The sequence below is a fragment of the Anastrepha ludens genome, chromosome 4 (genome assembly GCF_028408465.1).
Source record: "Anastrepha ludens isolate Willacy chromosome 4, idAnaLude1.1, whole genome shotgun sequence".
NCBI classification, from domain to species: domain Eukaryota; kingdom Metazoa; phylum Arthropoda; class Insecta; order Diptera; family Tephritidae; genus Anastrepha; species Anastrepha ludens.
This window is the reverse complement of record NC_071500.1, coordinates 40,517,727-40,538,699: the sequence shown is the minus strand read 5'-3', so window position 1 is coordinate 40,538,699 and position 20,973 is coordinate 40,517,727. Positions and strand designations below refer to the sequence as shown.

Below are 20,973 nucleotides of genomic sequence, written 5' to 3'. Positions count from 1 at the left end.
CCGTAAGAAGCACAGCAACACATGTTATTGGATTACTAAATGAGGTGAGCAGTTACTTTGGTGTACCAGCGAGAATAGTGACCGATCGAGGGACAGCGTTTACGTCTAACGATTTCCAGAAATACTGTAACGATGACGACATCAAACATATACTTAATGCCGTAAGAACACCACGAGCGAATGGTCATGCAGAATGAGCTAATCGTATGATCATGAGTATTTTACTTCCGTCGTCAAGCGAGAACAACTGTTGGGATGAAGAAGTACGATGGGCATTGAATTCTACAAAGAACAAAACTACAGGTCGATCACCACAAGATCTATTATTTAACTTCAAGCCAAGAGATATATTACAAAATAAACTTATCCTAGCGCTACATAAAGATAAAATCATAACAAACGAAGAACTCCAGGATGTACAACGAGAAGCAGCAGAACGAGTGAATCAACAAAGAAGAAAAGCAAAGATAAGGTTCGACGAAAAGCATAGTCGACCAATACGCTATACTGTACTGACTTAGTACTTACAGAAAATGAGCCTGTTAGTACGGGAAGTTCACGCAAATTAGAACCACCGTACAAAGGGCCATTTATCATAACAAAAGTAATAGGTAATGACCGATATTTAATCGAAGATGTGCCAGGTTCAAGTCGTAAACAGAGGCACTACTCCTCGATACACACAGCTGACAAACTAAAACCATGGTGTATCCTTCCGAATTTTGACGGTTTCAATGATGGCGGCGGTGGATCCGAGGTCGTATCCAGTGATCAGGATTGGCCGAATGTAACGTCATAAATCCAATGACCCATTCAAGTAGTTATCATCCGTAATACATCCCTGCGATGCAGCTAGTTTATTATCTTAGTTTATTAGTTATTCTCATTTAACTAAACATGTACATATCTTCTTAAATGAATTCATAACTGAAATGTAAATTTGGACAATGATGAATAAGACAGTCACCATTTAAAAGCCATCCTTACACACGCTACTAGATGATATTTATCAGTCGACACTCCCGCCAGGGCTGAAGAGGTGGTCCGCAAACTATCTGAGCGGTCGACACTCGTCAGTGATTTTTCGAGATCAAACATCAAAGCAGAGGAAGATTAAGAAAGGTGGTGTCCTTTCTCCCTTGCTGTTCAACTTCTACATATCGTAGCTCCCCCAACCACCAGTGGGAGTCTCCCTGGTCTCATACGCTGACGCCTGTACGATAATGGCGTCGGGCAATGACATCGATGGCCTGTGTTCCAAAGTGAACAACTACCTCACCGGCCTTTCTCGCTTTTTCACTGCGAGGAATCTCCAACTTTCCCCCACTAAGTCCCCGGCGACTTTACCACTTTACCACCTGGACAAAGGAGGACAAGCTGTCCCTTAAGGTAAAAGTCGACGACACACCAATTCCGACGGTAAACAACCCCAAAATTTTGGGTGTAACCTTCGACAGTTTGCTCTCCTTCTCAGCGCACACAACCGCAATTGCCTCTAAAATCCAAAATCGCAACAAGGTCCTCAAATCGCCTGCCGGCAGCACTTGGGGCAAAGACAAAGAATTGTTGCTATCGACATTTAAGGCAATTGGTCGGCCGGTTCTGAACTATGCTGCGCCTGTCTGGTCGCCTGAAACTAGTGACACGCAGTGGATAAAGCTACAGACATGCCAAAATACTGCCATTCGGACAGCGACCGGTTGCCTCCTGATGTCCCCGGTTCAACACCTTCACAACGGGGCATAAATGCTCCCAGTAATGGAGCATAACAAACTGCTACCAAGCAGTTCCGGCTAGGATGTTACCGCAGGTTTCAACCCTGCAGACACCAGTTTGAGCCTGAGCCGCCTCCAAGGCACGTCAGGGAACACCTCTTAAACTACGCTGACGAAATCTAGGACAAAACTGACCGAAACCTACTGGACTTGACAGTGCTTAGACAGTCAATAAGCGAAATTCATCGGGAGAAAGTCACCACCTTCTTGAGCTCCCGTCCTGTGAATCCCGTAATCGGAGTCCAACCACCAACTATAGCAGAGGAAGAGCTCCAGCTTCCTCGTGAGACACGTGTAACACTGGCACAATTACGTTCTGGATACTGTAGCAGGTTAAACTCCTACTTATCCAGAATCGACCCCGACATACCAAACACATGTCCGGCATGTGAAGGCACCCCGCACGACACTAACCACCTTTTCAAATGCCCTCTAAAACCAACTCATCTAACCCCCCTCTCCCTCTGGACCCAACCCGTCGAAACACCTGGGCCTACCTTTAGATGAGCTAGACGAAGATGACTAGTGATATGTCCTACACTGGCGGCGCATCTATTACTGTTAACAACAACAACAACATTAGCTGCCAACTAGTGCTTTTAAAGCGAGATGAAATTTCTAAAAAATGTGCGCAATACTCCGCCGATGTACGGCCGAGCAGTAAATATCATTCTCTTATTTTTGTATGTTGCCATTATTCTCATATTCGCATTCTTTCTCACTTGCACTATATTTCTGTTATGTTATGAGCATCTCTCATTATTTGCATACATACATACAGTAAGCATAATTACAGTAACATACATTCTATTGCTATTTATTACATATTTACTAAATCTAACTGTAATATCAGGCCACTCTGACTAGCTATAAATATGTGTCACTTGGTGTAAGTCGGGGTAGTCGTAAGAAATAAGAGAGAAATACAAAAAGTTTTAAAGCGTACGGACGCTGTTGGAAATTTGTGTTTGAATTTGAAACAATACGACTGCCGCGCTTGAAAAATACGCGCAACAATTCTTTAAAACTTTTTTTGGTGATTCTTTAAAACCTTTTTGCCGTAATTCTTTAAAATTCTTTTGCCGTAAAATTAAATTAGATTTAACTAATTTTAATATTTGCTAAATGGTCAATATGGACAAAGAAAAAACGGGGCAAAGTTGTCGAAAATGTGACGCAGCGGACAACGAGAGTATGGTCCAGTGTGACACCTGCGACGCCTGGTACCACTTCAACTGCGTTGGAGTACATAGCAATGTGGCTGACGAAAGCTGGAGCTGTGAAAGCTGCCAGAATCATGCATCAACCACGAACGCACATCCAACCGCATCGTCATCGCCAACTACCAAGCAAGGTAACCGGCACGTGAATTTTCTCCCAACGTTTCCAACAATTGCGAAGATATCTAACTCAACAGTCAATCCGCTTCTAAAACCTGCAACTAATATAGCAAATTCTACAGTTACTACCGCTACTCCAGTATCCACGAACCTTTCGACCTGGGCTTCTTCGAACTGGAATTTCGAACCCAGTACATCAGTTCAGGGATCGCAACTGTCAAATAAATCAAGTGAGTATAACCCAGGGCTACAACAATTCACAACGGGCAGCATCGCCACCTCTGCAAATGAGATCTCGTACAGTCAACCAAAAGTATTCTCGTCGGTGCAGCAAGTAGGTATACGAAATGGCCAAGGTATGCAGATGCCATTCAACTCCGAAATATATCGAAACCTTCAGCTTGAAAAGTTGGAAGAGCAGATGAAATTGCAACAACAATATTTGGACAACAAATATAAGATTCTTTCGCAGTATAACGACCTGCCCTCATCCAGCACTTCGATGGCCTCTTTTAGCAATGGGCCTACACCTGGGCAATTAGCAGCAAGGCAGGCCATACCTAAGCAGCTCCCAACCTTTAATGGCGACCCTGAGGAATGGCCGCTGTTTATTAGCAGTTTCGATAACAGCACTACGGTCGCGGGGTACACCGATGCGGAGAATTTAATTAGATTACAAGCGAGCCTTAAAGGTAAAGCACGGGAGATGGTAAAATGTAAATTGTTTTTGCCGTCCATGGTCCCTGAGATCATAAAAACTCTTAGAATGTGCTTTGGCAGACCTGAACACATCCTTGAGCGCGCAATGAATAAAGCTCGTGCTATGCCTGCACTGAAGGATAAATTGGAGGGCCTTATTGAATTTGCACTCTGCGTCAGGAATATTTGTGCCACGATGGAGGGATGCCAAATGTACATGCACCTGCATAACCCACTGCTCATCAAGGAGTTGGTTGACAAGCTCCCCAACAACCAAAAGCTGAACTGGGCGGTTCACCCGAAAGATGAAAAGACTCCGGTGGTGAAACAATTCAGCGACTGGTTGTACAATCTAGCCGAAGCAGCCAGTACCGTCGTCTCTTTAGCACCTGCCAAAAGTAGTGCTACGGTTAACACGCATACTATCGACGTGAGCACTCAGCATCCATCACCAGCTCGCAACATACCAAGGAGCAAGCAGTGTATAATTTGCAAGAGCAACGATCATAAGGTAATGCAATGCGACACTTTTAAAAAATTTACACTTCAGCGAAAATGGGAGGAAGTTAAGGCGAACAACCTCTGTCGCCAATGTTTGAATCCGCATAGACGGAAATGTTTTATGAATAAAGTATGTGGTGTAGATGGTTGCACTATAAAACATAATCCGTTACTACATAAAACAATCACGGTAATGAGCCAACAAAAACCCATCGCCGTAAGTACAAATACATACGAATTTTTAGATGCGCAGATAAATACGCACAGTAGCAGCCACGAAGAAATGCAGCCACTCTTCAGAATCGTTCCGATTCGCATTTATTCTAAAAATAAAGTACTGAATATATTTGCATTTTTAGATGAAGGCTCTTCTGTGACGCTAATGGAAAAAAGAATATTTGATGAATTAGGCTTGAAAGGTGAACGAGACCCTCTGTGTTTGCGGTGGACAGGTAACACGACGCGTGTTGAAGAAAATTCTGTGCGGGCGGCTATCGAAATTTCGAGTGTGACAAATTGGCAGAAATATACTCTCAAGAATATTCATACTGTTGACGATCTCAATCTTCCGGCACAGTCAATCAATGCATCTGCGATGGAGCGGCTATATCCATATCTAGCGGGACTGCCAATTGCATCATATAACAACGTAAAACCATCATTGCTTATCGGTGCGGACAACTGGAGGTTGGCAATTCCACTCAAAAAAACACTATGGTTCCAGCCCATAGCGTCAAAAACCCGTTTAGGATGGGCGTTGCAGGGGTGCAATTCAAGACAGACTGCCGAATATCGACTAAATATACATACATGCGATTGTCAAAAAAGATACGATGAGCTGCACGAGACTGTAAAAGAATTCTTCACGTTAGAGTCATCCAAACCTACTCAGCTACTGTCGGAAGAAGATGCCAAAGCTGTGAGTATTGCGAATAACAATTGTAAAAAGGGCGATAACTTTTACGAAATTGGGCTACCGTGGCGTACCTCAAGTGTATTGCTACCCAATAACTATGTACATATATGCTTTACAACGGCTGATGTGTTTGCAGAGGAAGTTTGTTAAGGATCCTATGCTAAAATCTAATATTCAAATTCAAATCAATAATCTACTTTCCAAGGGGTACGCGAAAAAACTCTCCCCGATTGAGGCTGCTATTTCTAACGGTAAAACATGGTATTTGCCTATTTTCATTGTAAGCAATCCAAATAAGCCTGGAAAGCTTCGGATGGTGTGGGATGCTGCTGCAAAGGTGAACGGGGTGTCACTCAACGACTTCCTACTGAGTGGCCCAGACTTGCTTAACCCACTCGTTAGTATTTTATTAGCTTTTAGAGTAGGCAGAGTGGCTATATGCGGTGATATAGCGGAGATGTTTCACCGTATCAATATACGGGACAGCGACATGCATGCTCAGCGATTTTTGTGGTGCGATGACGGTGATGATCCTCAGAAACCAAGTATTTATGTCATGCGAGCGTTGACCTTCGGATTGAATTGCGCTCCGTTTATTGCCCACTACATACGTGACAAAAACGCTGACCATTTTGAAAATGAACTTCCTCGAGCCGTAGAAGCTGTAAAGAAGAACCATTACGTGGATGACTTTATTGACTGTGGAGATGATGAACAATCTGCGTTAGAATTGGCTCAACAATTAAAAAAAAATCATGGCGCCGCTGGCTTCAATATACGTGGCTGGTCTTCGAATTCCAAATTTGTCGTGGAGCAGCTCGAAGAAGATCCTATGTCAGTTCAATCCGTCAAAGAATGGGGTTCAACCACGAAATTCCTCGGTATGTTTTGGGACTCTTTAAGCTATAATTTTAAATATATTTGTAGATTTGCGAGACTTCGTCGCGATGTTATTAACGAATCGATCATACCAACGAAAAGAGAAGCACTCCAAGTTTTAATGTCGATCTTCGACCCTCTTGGATTTGTTTGCTGCTACACCGTAGGGTTAAAGATCTTGCTGCAAGATGTATGGCGATCTGGTCTCGCCTGGGACGACCCGCTCCAAGACAATCTTTTCGACAAATGGAACCAGTGGAAGTCCATTATGCCATTAATAACAGCTGCCGAAATACCTCGATGTTATTCACTATTGCTGAAAGATGCTGAAGATGTTCAACTTCACACCTTTGTTGATGCCGGGGAAAGCGCGTATGCAGCCGTTTGCTACTTGCGTGTATCAAAGGGAAACGACGTCACGGTTAGTCTAGTGGCTGGCAAATCCAAAGTCGCACCGCTAAAGCCATTATCGATACCCAGACTAGAGTTGCAGGGGGCGGTAATTGGTGTGAGGCTGGCGAACATGGTAAGCAATACGCAACGTATTAACATAATGTCGAAATATTGGTGGACAGACTCAAAGACGGTGCTAAGATGGATGCGAATGGACCCTAAAAACTTCCACCAATTCGTGATGCATAGAATAGGCGAAATTCTAGAGGCATCAAACGTAAGCCAGTGGCGGTGGGTTCCCTCGAGAAATAATCCCGCTGATTTAGCTACAAAAACAACTACACGTCAGTGCTACCAATTGTGGTTTACCGGCCCAAATTTTTTAAGGTCGAGCGCAGAAGCTTGGCCGCAGTGCGAAGAGTTAAGCTTAGAGGAGTGCGACGATTCGGAGGAAATTAAACATTATGTTCTACATATGAAAAAGGAACACATGAACAACCTGATGCTGAACGTGGAGCACTTTTCCAGCTGGAAACGTTTGTATCGAGCTGTGGCTACATTTTTATTTTACGTCGACCGATTACGCTCAGTTGTGCTAGCAAGGCAACGGAAAACATCCATCGACTTTGACATGATTCAGAAAGCTCAATGTCTTCTTATAAGGTATGCTCAGTCCATTGAATATTGTGAAGAGATCAGGTGCCTCAAACGCGGTAAGAATATTGACAACTCTAGCAAACTCTTTACTTTAAACGTTTACTTAGGCACAGATGGCATAATAAGATGCAAAAGTCGAGTTGAACACTTAAACAACCATGAAGATATTATAGTGATGCCTAATTCTCATCATGTCACCTTTTTAATAGTGCGTTGGGCTCACGAAAATTTTCATCACCTGATGCATGAGTCTGTAATCAATCAAATTCGTGGTACATACTTTATAAATCGACTGAGGGTGTTGTATAAAAGAGTGCGCGCAGAGTGTCAAAAATGTAAAAACCATAGCTCCATTCCTCAGCCGCCACAAATGGCAGCGCTGTCGGCTGCAAGGATTGCCGCTTTCGAGAGGCCCTTCACGTATGTAGGTATCGACTATTTTGGCCCATTGCTTGTCATCGTGGGAAGAAGGCGAGAAAAGAGATGGGGCGTTCTATTTACATGTCTAACGCTTCGCGCTATACACATCGAAGTTGCCCACAGCTTAAATACCAGTTCCTGTATCATGGCGATACGCAACTTTATATCACGACGCGGCTATCCCAGGGAGATATTCTCGGACAACGGCACCAATTTCAAGGCATCTGAAAAAATAATTAGCGAGAGTCTGAAAAATATCGATTTGAATGGTATCGCCTCATCTTTCGACCGAGTAAAATGGAGATTTAATCCACCAAGCGCCCCATATGGGTGGTGCATGGGAGAGGCTTGTGAGATCAGTGAAGACTGTGCTTTATGAAATACTACCTTCAACAAGTTTCAGCGATGAAAGCTTGCGAAGTGCATTGAATGAAGTAGAATTTATCCTGAACGCCCGCCCGCTTACATTTGTTTCTTTGGAAAATGGTGACGACGAGGCTCTTACTCCCAACCACTTGCTGATTGGGTCATCGGATGGCTACAAGCCAATATGTAGCGACACCGTCAATCTGCGTCAACGTTGGCAATTCGCTGACCGCTTTTGGCATCGATGGGTGAAGGAATATACACCGGTCATCTCTAGATGTACCAAGTGGTTCACAAAACAACGCCCAGTACGTATTGGCGATGTCGTGGTAATTGCAGACCAAGACCTGCCGAGGAACTGCTGGCCGAAAGGCAGAATTGTAGATGTGGTAAAAGCGAAGGATGGCCAAGTTCGGAGCGCTATGGTAGAAACCAAATCAGGCATTCTTCATCGACCGATTGCAAAAGTAGCGGTGTTAGATGTCGGTACCTAGTAAAGGAAACATGTGTTGTCAGACTTGTTTACGGGCAAGGGAGTGTTACCGACGAAAAGTACGGCCGAGCAGTAAATATCATTCTCTTATTTTTGTATGTTGCCATTATTCTCATATTCGCATTCTTTCTCACTTGCACTTTATTTCTGTTATGTTATGAGCATCTCTCATTATTTGCATATATACATACAGTAAGCATAATTACAGTAACATACATTCTATTGCTATTTATTACATATTTACTAAATCTAACTGTAATATCAGGCCACTCTGACTAGCTATAAATATGTGTCACTTGGTGTAAATCGGGGTAGTCGTAAGAAATAAGAGATAATACAAAAAGTTTTAAAGCGTACGGACGCTGTTGGAAATTTGTGTTTGAATTTGAAACAATACGACTGCCGCGCTTGATTTTTACATGTAACTTAAGTCGTTTATAAAACTTGATTTTTTCAGCACCCATGGCGGGTGATGGCCATGTCTGGTTGATAATAATCTTAAGTGCAGATAATAATCAAAAGAGGCACATTTGTAAATTGATGAAGCTATCTTAGGAGTCCTTGCACGCACAGCTGCTGAGTGAAATAATTTTTGTAGCAAAGCATTAGAAGTGAGAGCAAGCTTAGGATAAAGTTTGCTTATATTGTCCTCCACATTGTCGATTAGTGATGGTAGACCTTAGTCTGCCAAGACGTTTTTTATAGGCGGAGTAGGAAATGCACGTCAAAATCGTCGGACAGCAGTATGGTAAGGAGACGCTAGGAGCTTGATGTTATTTTTAGCATGGTGGCCATATATTTCTACCCCATAGTTAATAGAGGATAAGAGGAGCGCCTTTTTAACGTTGACCAGCAATTCAGAGTTGATAAGCGAACGTTTGCAAGTTTATCTCTAACGTATTTACAGTGATGTTTAAAGGAATACTTAGAATCTAATACTATACTTAGAAACTTATGACTATCTGTACAAGTAATATAACATTTGTATTGTTAAATGTAAACGTAGGTACATATATCACAGTTTTGTTTTTACAAATATGTAGTAGTTTAGTTTTATTGGGAGAGATTGAAACGCCTGAAGAAAGGGGCCATGAGGAAATGCTGGATAGGATGTCTGTGAAGGTAGCTATTACGACATTTAGATTGGGAATTTTAGAAAATAGAAGCACATCATCTGCATACATTTGGTGGGAAATGTTAGGGAAATGGGAAAAAATAGTACTAAGCTCATCAAAAGCTATAGTGAAGAGGATAACGAATAGGGGTGAACCTTGCGGGGTACCACTGTCTAGAGGAAACATAGGGGATCGGACGTTGAAAATAAGAACACTAAGCTTACGAGAGGATAGGAAAGATTTAATAAAGTTGTACATTCTTGGCCCAACCTTCCACTTGTCGAGCTGCCTTAAAACGACCTGTATACCTATCCGATCAAAAGCCTTGGCAAAATCCAATGAGAGGAGCGAAATATGATTTCTCCTTGATAGAGCTTCGGAAACGAAGTGATCAAGACATAAGAGAGCATCAACCACACCATGTCCCTTCTTGAAGGCAACTTGATTGTGGTGGATGAGCTTATTTGCCTGCACATACCATGATAGTCTAGTAGCAATGTTTTTTTCCATTAATTTCCCTAAGCAGGGAAGAAGAGATATAGGTAGCTGTTTACTTCGCATTGTGGTTTGCCAGGCTTTAGGATAGGACGGCGGAACTAGTCTTCCAAAGGATGGGATAATTACCGGTTGAGAAGATGATGTTGTTCAACCATTACACGTAAATTACGAAATAAAAGAGACAAAGGGAGATGTTTTATAATGGGATAGGATATTTTATCAAATCCAAGGGTTCTACCTTTAAAAGCTAAGAGAGCGAAATGGAGTTCCTGTAGAGATAAATCAGCATCCAATTGTTTAGAAGAAGATGATAATCTTGAAGGAATGGAAAGTTGGAATCAGAAGAGGCATTAGAGAAGTGGACGGCTAACTCTAAGGCTATATCCTGGGGATATAGTAGATTGCCTTGGGATGACTTAAGGGAAGTAATAGAAGAGTGGGGGGAAAAACCAGTAAGTTTTTTTATGTCAGCCCATATCCTTTCGGAGTTGGATGAAGAAGAAATACTGCTGGTAAATTTTTGGAAGCAGCGGGTCTTAGACTTTTTGGCACTGCGCCGAAAAAGTGCATTGCATTTTTTATACAAGATAAGATTTGATTGGGTCCGACTGCGCTTGAAATGATGCCAGGCGTTCTGCTTCTTAGTTCTTAATGTTGAAAGATCGCTGTTCCACCACAAAGGAGCAGGCTTGATCGGCTTTGCTGTAGAAAGTGGGATGGATTGATTTGCTGCGGAACGGATTATTTTTTGGATGTTAGAAGTTTCTTGGTTGATGTTAGATGAAGTAGGGGGAAAACAAGAGAGAGTTTCGCAAGCAGACTCAAATTTGGACCAGCCCGCTCGGTTAGTTTTTAAAAAAGATTCTGGGTTTGAAAAGGGTTTGGGGGAGGGATAATTGGATTTTGGAGAGGATATGGAAATGATCACTACCATGAAGATCCATGATACTTTGGAAGAGAGGGATGCAGAACAAAGGGTAAGGTCAATATGTGTAAAGGATGAATGAGTGGAAAAGTGGGTGGGAGATCCATCATTTAGGATAACGACGTTAGGAACTAGGATGGAATCTTCAATTGTTCGACCTTTTGTGTTGGAGGAAACGGATCCTAGAGAGGGCTCCAAGCATTAAAATTACCCGCTACAATAAAGAGGTGGGTAGAGGAAGGAATTAAGTTCTTGAAATCTGTTGCGCAAATCGATTGTGATTTTGTTGGAAGTTTGTAGTTCAATGGCTAGAGAAGAAATATTGGATTGGGGGAGAGAGGATAGGTGAGGTAGGTGTCTTTTGGCAAGGTTGCCAATGCCCTATTTGTTAGACGTAATATGTGGATGATTATAAAAATGACCAACATAAGCTTTTGGGAAATGAGGAGTGACGATGTGGGCAAGGTGAGTTTCATTTAATATGATGACGGAGGGGTTATGATGGAGGATGGTTCCATGTGCAGAAGTCCACGTACGTGGGGAAAGTTACTGATCGCCATTCACTTGGGAGTGGCCAGGACGATTCTTCTGCATATGGTTCTAGCAGCTCACAACGTCCGGGATTAGCCCGCGTATCCTCTGGGTAGCTTCCGAACACCCGTTCGGGAGTGAGCTAACGTGAGAAGGCGAAGCAATCCAGGATAGCTGGTTGTGCGCTGGGTTTGGGACCCGCCACTTAAAAATCTCCCCCAATGAAAAGAACTGCAAAGCCTCGGATGAGAACTGCCTTTACTGATGACGACCCCTGCAAACGAAATAAGGAATATGATTTGAGGGCATGCACCTGGAATGTCCGGTCCCTTAATGGGGAAGGTGCCTCTGCCCGGCTGGTTGATGTCCTCGTGAGAGTAAAGGCTGACATCACTGCCATCCAAGAGATGCGATGGACGGGGCAAGGTAAGAAAACCATAGGACATTGCGACGTCTACTACAGCTGCCATGTAAAGGAGCGCAAATTCGGTGTCGGATTTGTTGTGGGACAGAGACTTCGTCGCCAAGTACTGTCGTTCACTCCGGTGGACGAGCGTCTCGCAACAATCCGCATCAAAGCCAGATTTTTCAACATATCGCTAATTTGCGCCCACGCCCCGACGGAAGAGAAGGACGATGCGACCAAAGATTCCTTCTATGAGCGCTTGGAACGTTCTTATGAGCGCTGCCCCCGCCACGACATAAAAATCGTGCTTGGCGACTTCAACGCCAGTGTGGGAAAGGAGTCGGAAAATTCAGCCTGCACAACGAAACATCCGGTAACGGACAGAGGCTGATCGACTTCGCCGGGGCCCGAAACATGGTAGTCTGCAGCACCAGATTCCAGCATAAAAAGATACACCAAGCTACCTGGCTGTCTCCTGATCGAAAAACGCGAAACCAGATCGATCATGTTGTGATAGATAGAAGACACACTTCTAGTGTATTAGATGTACGTATGATCCGAGGACCCAACATCGACTCGGATCATTACCTTGTTGCAGCCAAACTGCGTACACGCCTCTGTGCAGCAAAAAACGTACATCTACCTACGCAAAGAATGTTCAACATCGAAATGCTGTAATCACAACAGATAGCCAGAAGATTCGCCACTCGACTCTTACTCCTGCTCTCAGAGACCACTGCTCAACAAACCGGCATGCACGAGCAATGGAGCAACATTTCTCGTTCCCTACGTACCGCCGCCGAAGAAGAAATCGGATACCGGCGAGCCCGAAAAAACAGTTGGTACGACGAGGAATGTCGTGCAGCCGCTGAAAGAAAGGATGCGATCGGGTGCAACGCGAGCCATGTGGGATCGCTACAGAGAGCTAAAAAAGGAAGAGAGACGTATTATCCGAAAGAAGAAATGAAAGGCCGCAATAGGTGAGTGCGAACAACGCCCGAAAATTCTACCAGAAAGCTCGGCGGCTTACAGAAGGTTTTAAGACCGGGGCGTTTTCCTGTAAGAACAAAGGCGGCGAACTGGTGACTGACGTACAGAGCAATCTTAAATTATGGAGGGAACACTTCTCGAACCTGTTAAACAGTGGCAGCTGCGCATGTCACAGAGAATGTGAAGATCCCGATACCCCAATCGTCGACGGCCAAAATCGCGTAAGCGGTTATCGCGCTAATTAAGAAGAAGAAGGAGGGGTTATGATTTTTGATTAAAATTTCCAGGTCAATATAATTATTAAAGCAGTCATTCATATTCCATTGCAGAATAGTGAGCATATTGAGACTATAAAAGAAAAAAATGAGTAAAGTAATATAAAGGGATTAGATCTTAGAATTAGGGAGGGAGGATCGGTACTTCAGGTTCTGAAAAAAGTGGAGAAAGGGTGGATATACCCATATCTGAAGGGGGATTGGAGGGGGATAATCCAATCAATGAGAGAGGAGGGAGAGAAGGGGCGAGAGGAGAGTCGGGAGGAGATTGAATGGTGAAAGGATACACTTTATTTGGCGTAATGGTTTTATTTTGAGATATTCTTGTAGTTTCTTTAATATTGTTATTTGAAGCTTTTGCTACACTTGCAAACGAATTTGGGTTCAGTGTAGGGAATTTGGTCATTATATTTTTTGATCGCGTAACGTATACTGCATTTATTTATGGTTTTAATTTTAAGTATTTCTTTGGTTTGTTGAAACTTAGGACATAAATTTGAGGAAGAGGGATGATCTGATTGGCAGTTAGCGCACATAACTCTAGTGCGTTCGGAAGGAGAGTGTGGGGGGAGGTTGCACGTGGCACAAATTGAATCTGACAAACCTTGCAGCGCATGGGACTCGGGTAATACGGACGGACATATTAGGTTCTCCAATCGACTTAAATTTTTTCTGGAAGGTTGCATTTATCAAATGTTAGTAGGATGGCGCCAGTGTATTTGCGAACGCCCGGCAATTTGTTGGCAATTTGTCAGCGATTTTCTTATTTTGAACAAGTAACAGCAGAAAACCGTCGCGAAGTTCAGTAATATTGTTGACTTCTTTACTTATTGCTTGTATGCCCTTGTAGACAGCAAAACAGGATAAAGTTGTCAGCGGTTTCTTTTCATCCAGAGCTCTGATAACCAAGTACCGGGGGTCGTCCGTTTTGGTGATTGGAAGTTCAGGAAATATATTCAGGTTTTTTGCGTTTGGCTTTAGGTGACGGAGACCACAGGGCGAACCTATTGTTTCTACAGTTAGTGGCCCCGGCCATAGTAACAAATCAGGAACTAAATTTTATCAAATTTTCTATAATATGCACTAATTAAACAAAAGAACAAGTGGCCGAAATAACAGGAAAAAATATACCTGTACAAATGCGGTCGTTGGTTAAACACACTCAAAGAGAATGCTCGAAGTATCACGGCGGAACGAAAAAACCGACTGTACGCTGCGAGAGTTCGTTGGTGACTGCTGAACAATTTAAAATATTATATGTAACAAAAACAAAAAATTCATTCATAAGTTCGAGCTCATATTTCTAAGAGCAAAATACTTTCATTCATAAAATGAGCCGCCCATATGCCAATTTTCTCGACCATTCAAAAATAGTCAATATTGGAGTATTTCGCGTAGAATTCAAATTATTTGCCAATATTTGGTAAATCTTGAATTTTTGTCATGTCAGTGGCCGCGGCTCCATATATATGTATGTACCCTTATACCTTCTGCTCAAATATGAACGAGACGTTATCAATAAAACGGTCCGCGGATGACATATGGCAAAAATAAATTTTTTGTTTTTTGGTAGGACTGTTATAAGCTTACATGGCAAATTTCAGCGTGATATGTCACATAGTTTGTTTTCTGTGCTACTGTAAACAAGTCAAGCTCGAGTGTGTTCTTCGAATTTAACGATGGAAATTCAAGTTGAACAAAGAATTTGTTTGAAATTTTGTTATTCCAACAAAATTTCGGCTCAGACGCCTTAAAAATGTTGCCGACAACCTATGGGGACTCTGTTCTATCGCGTGCACGTGTTTTCCAGTGGTACAAATCGTTCAAAGAGGGCCGTACATCGGTTGAAAACTTGCCTCATGAACGTCGTCCAGCAACATCAGTAAACGACGAAAACATCGGAAAAGTAAAGGAAATTGTGCTTGAAAATCGCACAAACCGCAAAATCGGTTAACGCTGAATATTGTTTAGACGTTTTAAAGCGTTTGCGCGAGAACATTCGTCTTAAAAGGAAGGAATTGTGGGACAACAAGTCATGGTTCTTGCATCACGATAATGCATCAGCTCACACATCACGTCTTGTTCGCGATTATTTGAACAAAAATAATGTTAATATCGTTCCGCAAGCACCGTATTCGGCAGATATGGCTCCATGTGACTTTTTCCTGTTTCCCAAGCTCAAGTTACCGCTCCGTGGAAAACATTTTGAGACAATTGAAGTCATAAAAGAGAATTCGAAGAACACACTCGAGCTTGACTTGTTTACAGTAGCACAGAAAACAAACTATGTGACATATCACGTTGAAATTTGCCATGTAAGCTTAAAACAGTCCTACCAAAAAACAAAAAATTTATTTTTGCCATATGTCATCCGCGGACCGTTTTATTGATTACGTCTCGTTCATATTTGAGCAGAATTTATGTATGTAAATATGTCTTCCAACTGCTCGACAGCCACTGCTGCTGTGAGTCAAGTGTTCGCAAAAGCTACAGTAAGAGGCACAAAAAAACAACAAGTAGTACATATGTATGTATATGAAACAGTTCTGGCCCGGACATTTCGATACTAGGGGAAAATTTCGAATCCATTATTTTTGGTTCTCTCATGGTATATAAATACTTAATTATTATATTCCTTTACGTACTTACATTTGTGGTTCTCCAATTAATAAAAAGTGCACAAAAGCATATGCATATTAGCAGCAAAGAAATAAACTTCCTCTAAAATAAGAGTGCGGCTTTTTTGTAGGCTGCTGTGCAGACATTCAGCCTTCGCATGAAGCACAAAGTGTCAAACATTTAATATTGAAGGAATTACTGAAGCTTCTGTGAGTTGTATTGATGTGCAGTACTGTTCATAACAATAGAGACCGATGCCTAACATTTTTTAACCAACATATTTCAATCAATATGTACTTTTTGTTTCAAAGCTTTAACACATATTTTTCGACTTTAATATAAGTATTCATATACCCAATAATAACGTTACACTTCATTCAAAAGGTTTAAAAAGGTGTCTAAGTATATTATGGGCAAATTTTGTTTACGCTTCATAATTCATAATTTTCGGCACAATGCTGTGCCTCTGAATGCGCGCGGATTCCATTTTTAACGAATCGTGTGCGAACAACCGCATATGTATTGTACATATACCGTATTTTCCTGAAGGGTAAGGAGCAGGCGGCTACGGCGAATGGTTGTTGTTTTTTATATGCTCTGTGTCAAGCGTGCGCAGAAGCTTGTGTTCTGCGTTTGTTAGAATGGTGGTAGTTTGAATGCATTTATGCGTTTGGCTTTTTCAACAGATTTTAGAAAGATATTTTCTCATCAATATACGTAGCTTAGATTTGATTTGATATTTAAAGAGATTAAATATAAATATGCATGTTTCCTTTTTGATTGATTTATATAAAAATCAGATCATATCCAGTATGAAATATTTTATACCGAAAAGAAATTTCGATATATCAAATATAAAAAAACCTAAAACACTATTTTAAAGCAATTCTAATTACAATAAACGCAAAAGATTTACCCAACTTAATTGTAAAAAAGAAATCGTGCAAGGAAAACAATATCACTCTTAGGACATTCTCTGATATTACATACCTATGCAGTCATATATTCAGATGGGCATGTATGTGTGTCTGTGCCATGGCTTAGGCCTTCAACAAACTTGTTGCTTCTCAGCTGAATTTCGTACTAAAAGTCAACGCCGCTAAAATGCCATAACTCATCTAACCTCATACTCTTAATGGAGCCAGGAGTTTTTAGTACAAATCGTATCTGTGGCACACATACATATGTAGTGGCTGAGGAGATGATACTGCGTGTATTGTCCGGCAATCGACACCGAAAAGGTATTTCAGACAAAACCACTGTTGCTTCAGAGTCAGTCTGATAAGGTGCTTCGTTGACAATAAACGTTTCCGGTCTTCGCGTTCAAGATAATTTAGAGTTAAAACTGGTGCAATATATAAACATATCACGTACTACTACATATACACGCTCTTACATACCTACGTATCTAAACTGAAATATTATATTAAAACTCACATCAACACAAACACGTAAAAGTGGAGAAGCAAAAATATTTATATATAAGTGAACTTTATTCTTACTTCATGAGAACTAAATACATATAAGCATTTTGGAAAGCGCCAGTAAATTGTGAAATTACGAAACAAAGTTGAAAAAGGAGTACTTTGCAACACTTTGCTTAATTTGAAGTTATTTTGTGCAGCTGGTTAAGCGGAATTATTAATTTTAAAATAAATTTCTTCAAAAATTTGTGAAATAAATTTGCTTTTGTTAATTTCGAAGGTGAGTATTACTAAATATTTTATATTATAATTTACTAAAAAAGTGAGCGGTGGCGTCCAAATAAGAGGTTATTTAATAAATAATTTCTACCATATAATTTACCAGCCAATACTCGCCTTAAAAAATTCTAAAAACTATCTGGAGTGAATTTTTAAATACCTTTTGCAGTAATATAATATTGGTATGCTTAACTTTAAACCCCAATTTAATTTCTGTTAGTGCAGGTAACATTTCTCTGATTTGGCTTCCAGGGCATAGGAACATAGAGGGAAATGAAAGTGTTGAAGAGCTTGATAAGAAGGGAACTGAATTGATCTCAGAGCGTTCCCACTCGGTCGTCGGCACCTCCGTGACTGTTGTTAAAGGGGAATCGCACAACTTATTTTTCAGGAAATCACAGAAAAGATAGAGCTCCATTTCGAAAATCCTTTGGCCCCAGTATAATAGACTCCAGAAAATCCAGAGGACTTCACACCATTCAATCTCTAAGTTCATAGCTGTGTTTGCGGGTCATTGGACGATTGGCGCACACGCGGAAAAGCTGGGTTCACCATTTAACTCCTATTGCGGTAGCTGTGGGGACCTTTCAGAGGAAAAGCTAGGTTCACTATTTAACCCCCATTTCAGAAGCTGTGGGGACCTTTCAGAGAAGGATACTGTTGATCACTTTCTCTGTAGATGTCCAGGTTTGGCAGACGATTATGGTCACTGGGTCCTCCTTTCTTCGACAGCCTGGTACAGTGCGCCAATCTAAAACCCATCAATCTTCTCCGTTACATCAACAACTCTGGTGGGCTGTAAATATCTGCCTATTGGAGGTCTCATAATGATAACAAAACATCGCCTTAGTGCTAGTTGGGGATTAATTTCACTTGGGAATGCCATTCAACCATTTCACCTACCTACTTTCTTACTATTCTCGTTGCCACCTAATTAGCTTTCCTACACTTGAGGACAGAATGAAAAAATTATATGAAATCCAAATATCCTGTTAGATGATAACCATATTGTATAGCGCTCTTTAATTCTTGAACTATTTGAAAGCGATCTCAAATTAAGTGTCTGAAAAAAGGTGGAAACTCTCAAAGAATTTTTGCAATGATTTTTTTTAAATAGGTTTTGTTTGATCCCCATATTGTAGTATAAACAAGGCTTTTTATCAAGAGCTTTTTCATGGGAGAAATACACTCGGAGATTCCCCATTGCCTGCCGAGGGTCGTCCGGTATTAGAAACTACTTTTTCTTCATTTTGGTGTTTCACGGAGTGAAATTCCGAATGGTACCAACTCTACGGCAGCCGCTTTGTATAAGTGAAGAAATTTTTAGAAAGGGTTCAGCGGTTCCAGAGGGTACCCGAAAAATACAAACGAACACTCCTCTTTATATAATAATTATAGATCACTAAATCAGTATAATGTAGGTATAAAGAAGAATCTTTCAATATTATTCTATTTCAACTTAGATAGAGTGAAATACGAACATTTATTGAGTATGTAAAATCTACTTAGTTTAATTTTCTTGCTTTGCAAATTCGATATTGAAAGTTTGTTTTTATACATTTTTAAATTGACTAAGCTGTACTTGTTTTTCTCAACCGACGTAGCCGAATGGGTTGGAGCGCGACTATCATTTTTCTACCGCGTTTTTTCTAATAGCGGTCGCCCCTCGGCAGGCAATGGTAACCCTTCGAGTGTATGTTTGCCAATTGGCGTTCGGAGTCGGCAAATTAATGTAGTTTTTCCGTTTTCTATGCAAAAGTGTATTAGTTTTTGATTAAATTGATAGCTGCCAACCGCAAATTTTTATTTTTTTTTTTTTGCTAATCAAGGTGGTGTTGTTTCAGCTGAGGAAACCGAGTACCCGATGGTCATTATTTTCTTTCCCTTTTCTTTCTTCAGCCGAAATTTGACAATAGTCCATCAAATTATTATATTGTATTTCAAGTATCAATATTGTAACCTTGTAGTGGATATTTAGCCTTGGAGTGTATCAAAAACAAGCTGTAAAAAATAGTCAATGAGAATAGAATTCATGGAATCTCAAAAACACAATATCAGCAGAGAATGTTAATGGAATGAGAAGGAGCAAATGTTAAATGCGCTTTTCGAGTACTAATTTGTAGATTCATAGTAAGGGATTTTCAAATTCAACTTCCTCCTCCACTAGTGTATTGCAGATATTTACCACGCTAATAGAGGACTTCAGATTTCTTTCTGTGTTTACCACACTAGTAGAGAATTTTATATGATTTTGCACCACAGTAGTAGGGGATTCAACATACTAGTTAGGAATTCGTCGGTTTTCATGCTCACAGCGAAGGGAATGAGTTTGCGAGTACGAGTAAGAAAGCTTTACAGTCAGTTAAATTGTGGTGCAAAAGCTTAAAACGGCGTAATTATTCGTTTGGTTTTTATGGCACGTATCTATGTAATTCAGGTTCAAGTCTTGAAGTCATATTTTTTTCCTTGCATAATTTGTTTTTACAATTCAAACCAGGAAAGTTTGGTAAATCTTTTGAGTTTATTGTAATTAGAATTGCTTTAAAATAGTATTTTAGGTTTTTTTATATTTGATATTTAGAAATTTCTTTTCGGTATAAAATATTTCATACTGGACATGATCTGATTTTTATATAAATCAATCAAAAAGGAAATACATATGTACACGTAAACATGCATACTTATATTTAATCTCTTTAATAAAGTATATTTTTTTATTGAAACGTTATAAATATTTAAATACATTTCATTCCATTACACCTAGTTCACAACTATCAAGTAATATTATTTTATTAAATTCGACAGTATTTACAGGAAATACGTATATAACTGGAAGACAGCTGACAGAAATTTACATATATTTGTCAGTCATCAAAATTTCTGGAACAAGATCATTTGGTTTTTTTCGTTTAAGTCACCGGCATTGGTCATCTAAATCGGCAAGTCGCCGAGCCTCCGGGTTGGTATCTTTTTCGAGCCTTTCGGCATGAGCTATGTTTTGAAATCGTTGTATTTTTTCGATATGAGTTTGTTTGGTACAGCCCCATAGCTGTATACCATAAGTCCACACAGGTTTAAATACTTGTTTATAAATTAAAAGTTTGTTTTGTATGGAAAGAGGAGACCTTCTTCCAGTAAGCCAGTTTAATTTTTGCATTTTGAGGCTTAATTCTACGTGTTTTATTTTAACGTGCTCTTTCCAGCATAGTTTGGAATCAAGCGTCATTCCTAAGAACTTCGCCGTATTGGAGTAAGGAATTTTCGTGCCAGAAATATATACAGGATGATATTGAATTTTTTTGTTTGTAAAATCCACATGAAGTGACTTGGCTTCATTAAGTTTTATACGCCACTTAGTAGTCCATTCGGTGATTTTGTTAACATCTTCCTGAAGTTTGCGAGTGGACTGTGTCTCATCGTCTCCAATTGCTAAAATGCACGTATCGTCAGCAAAGGTAGCTATAGTGCTAGT

The 20,973-nt window shown here is 40.7% G+C and overlaps 1 protein-coding gene across 1 annotated transcript; it reads left to right on the top strand.

The window, feature by feature from the left end:
* The first annotated feature begins 2,909 nt into the window (after positions 1 to 2,909).
* LOC128861798 (uncharacterized) lies at positions 2,910 to 20,755 on the top strand. The gene is made up of 4 exons (XM_054100175.1): positions 2,910 to 5,372; positions 5,437 to 6,065; positions 6,159 to 6,636; positions 20,705 to 20,755. Exons 1-4 carry the CDS (start codon positions 2,910 to 2,912, stop codon positions 20,753 to 20,755), a joined length of 3,621 nt encoding a protein of 1,206 aa, XP_053956150.1.
* Positions 20,756 to 20,973: the final 218 nt, after the last annotated feature.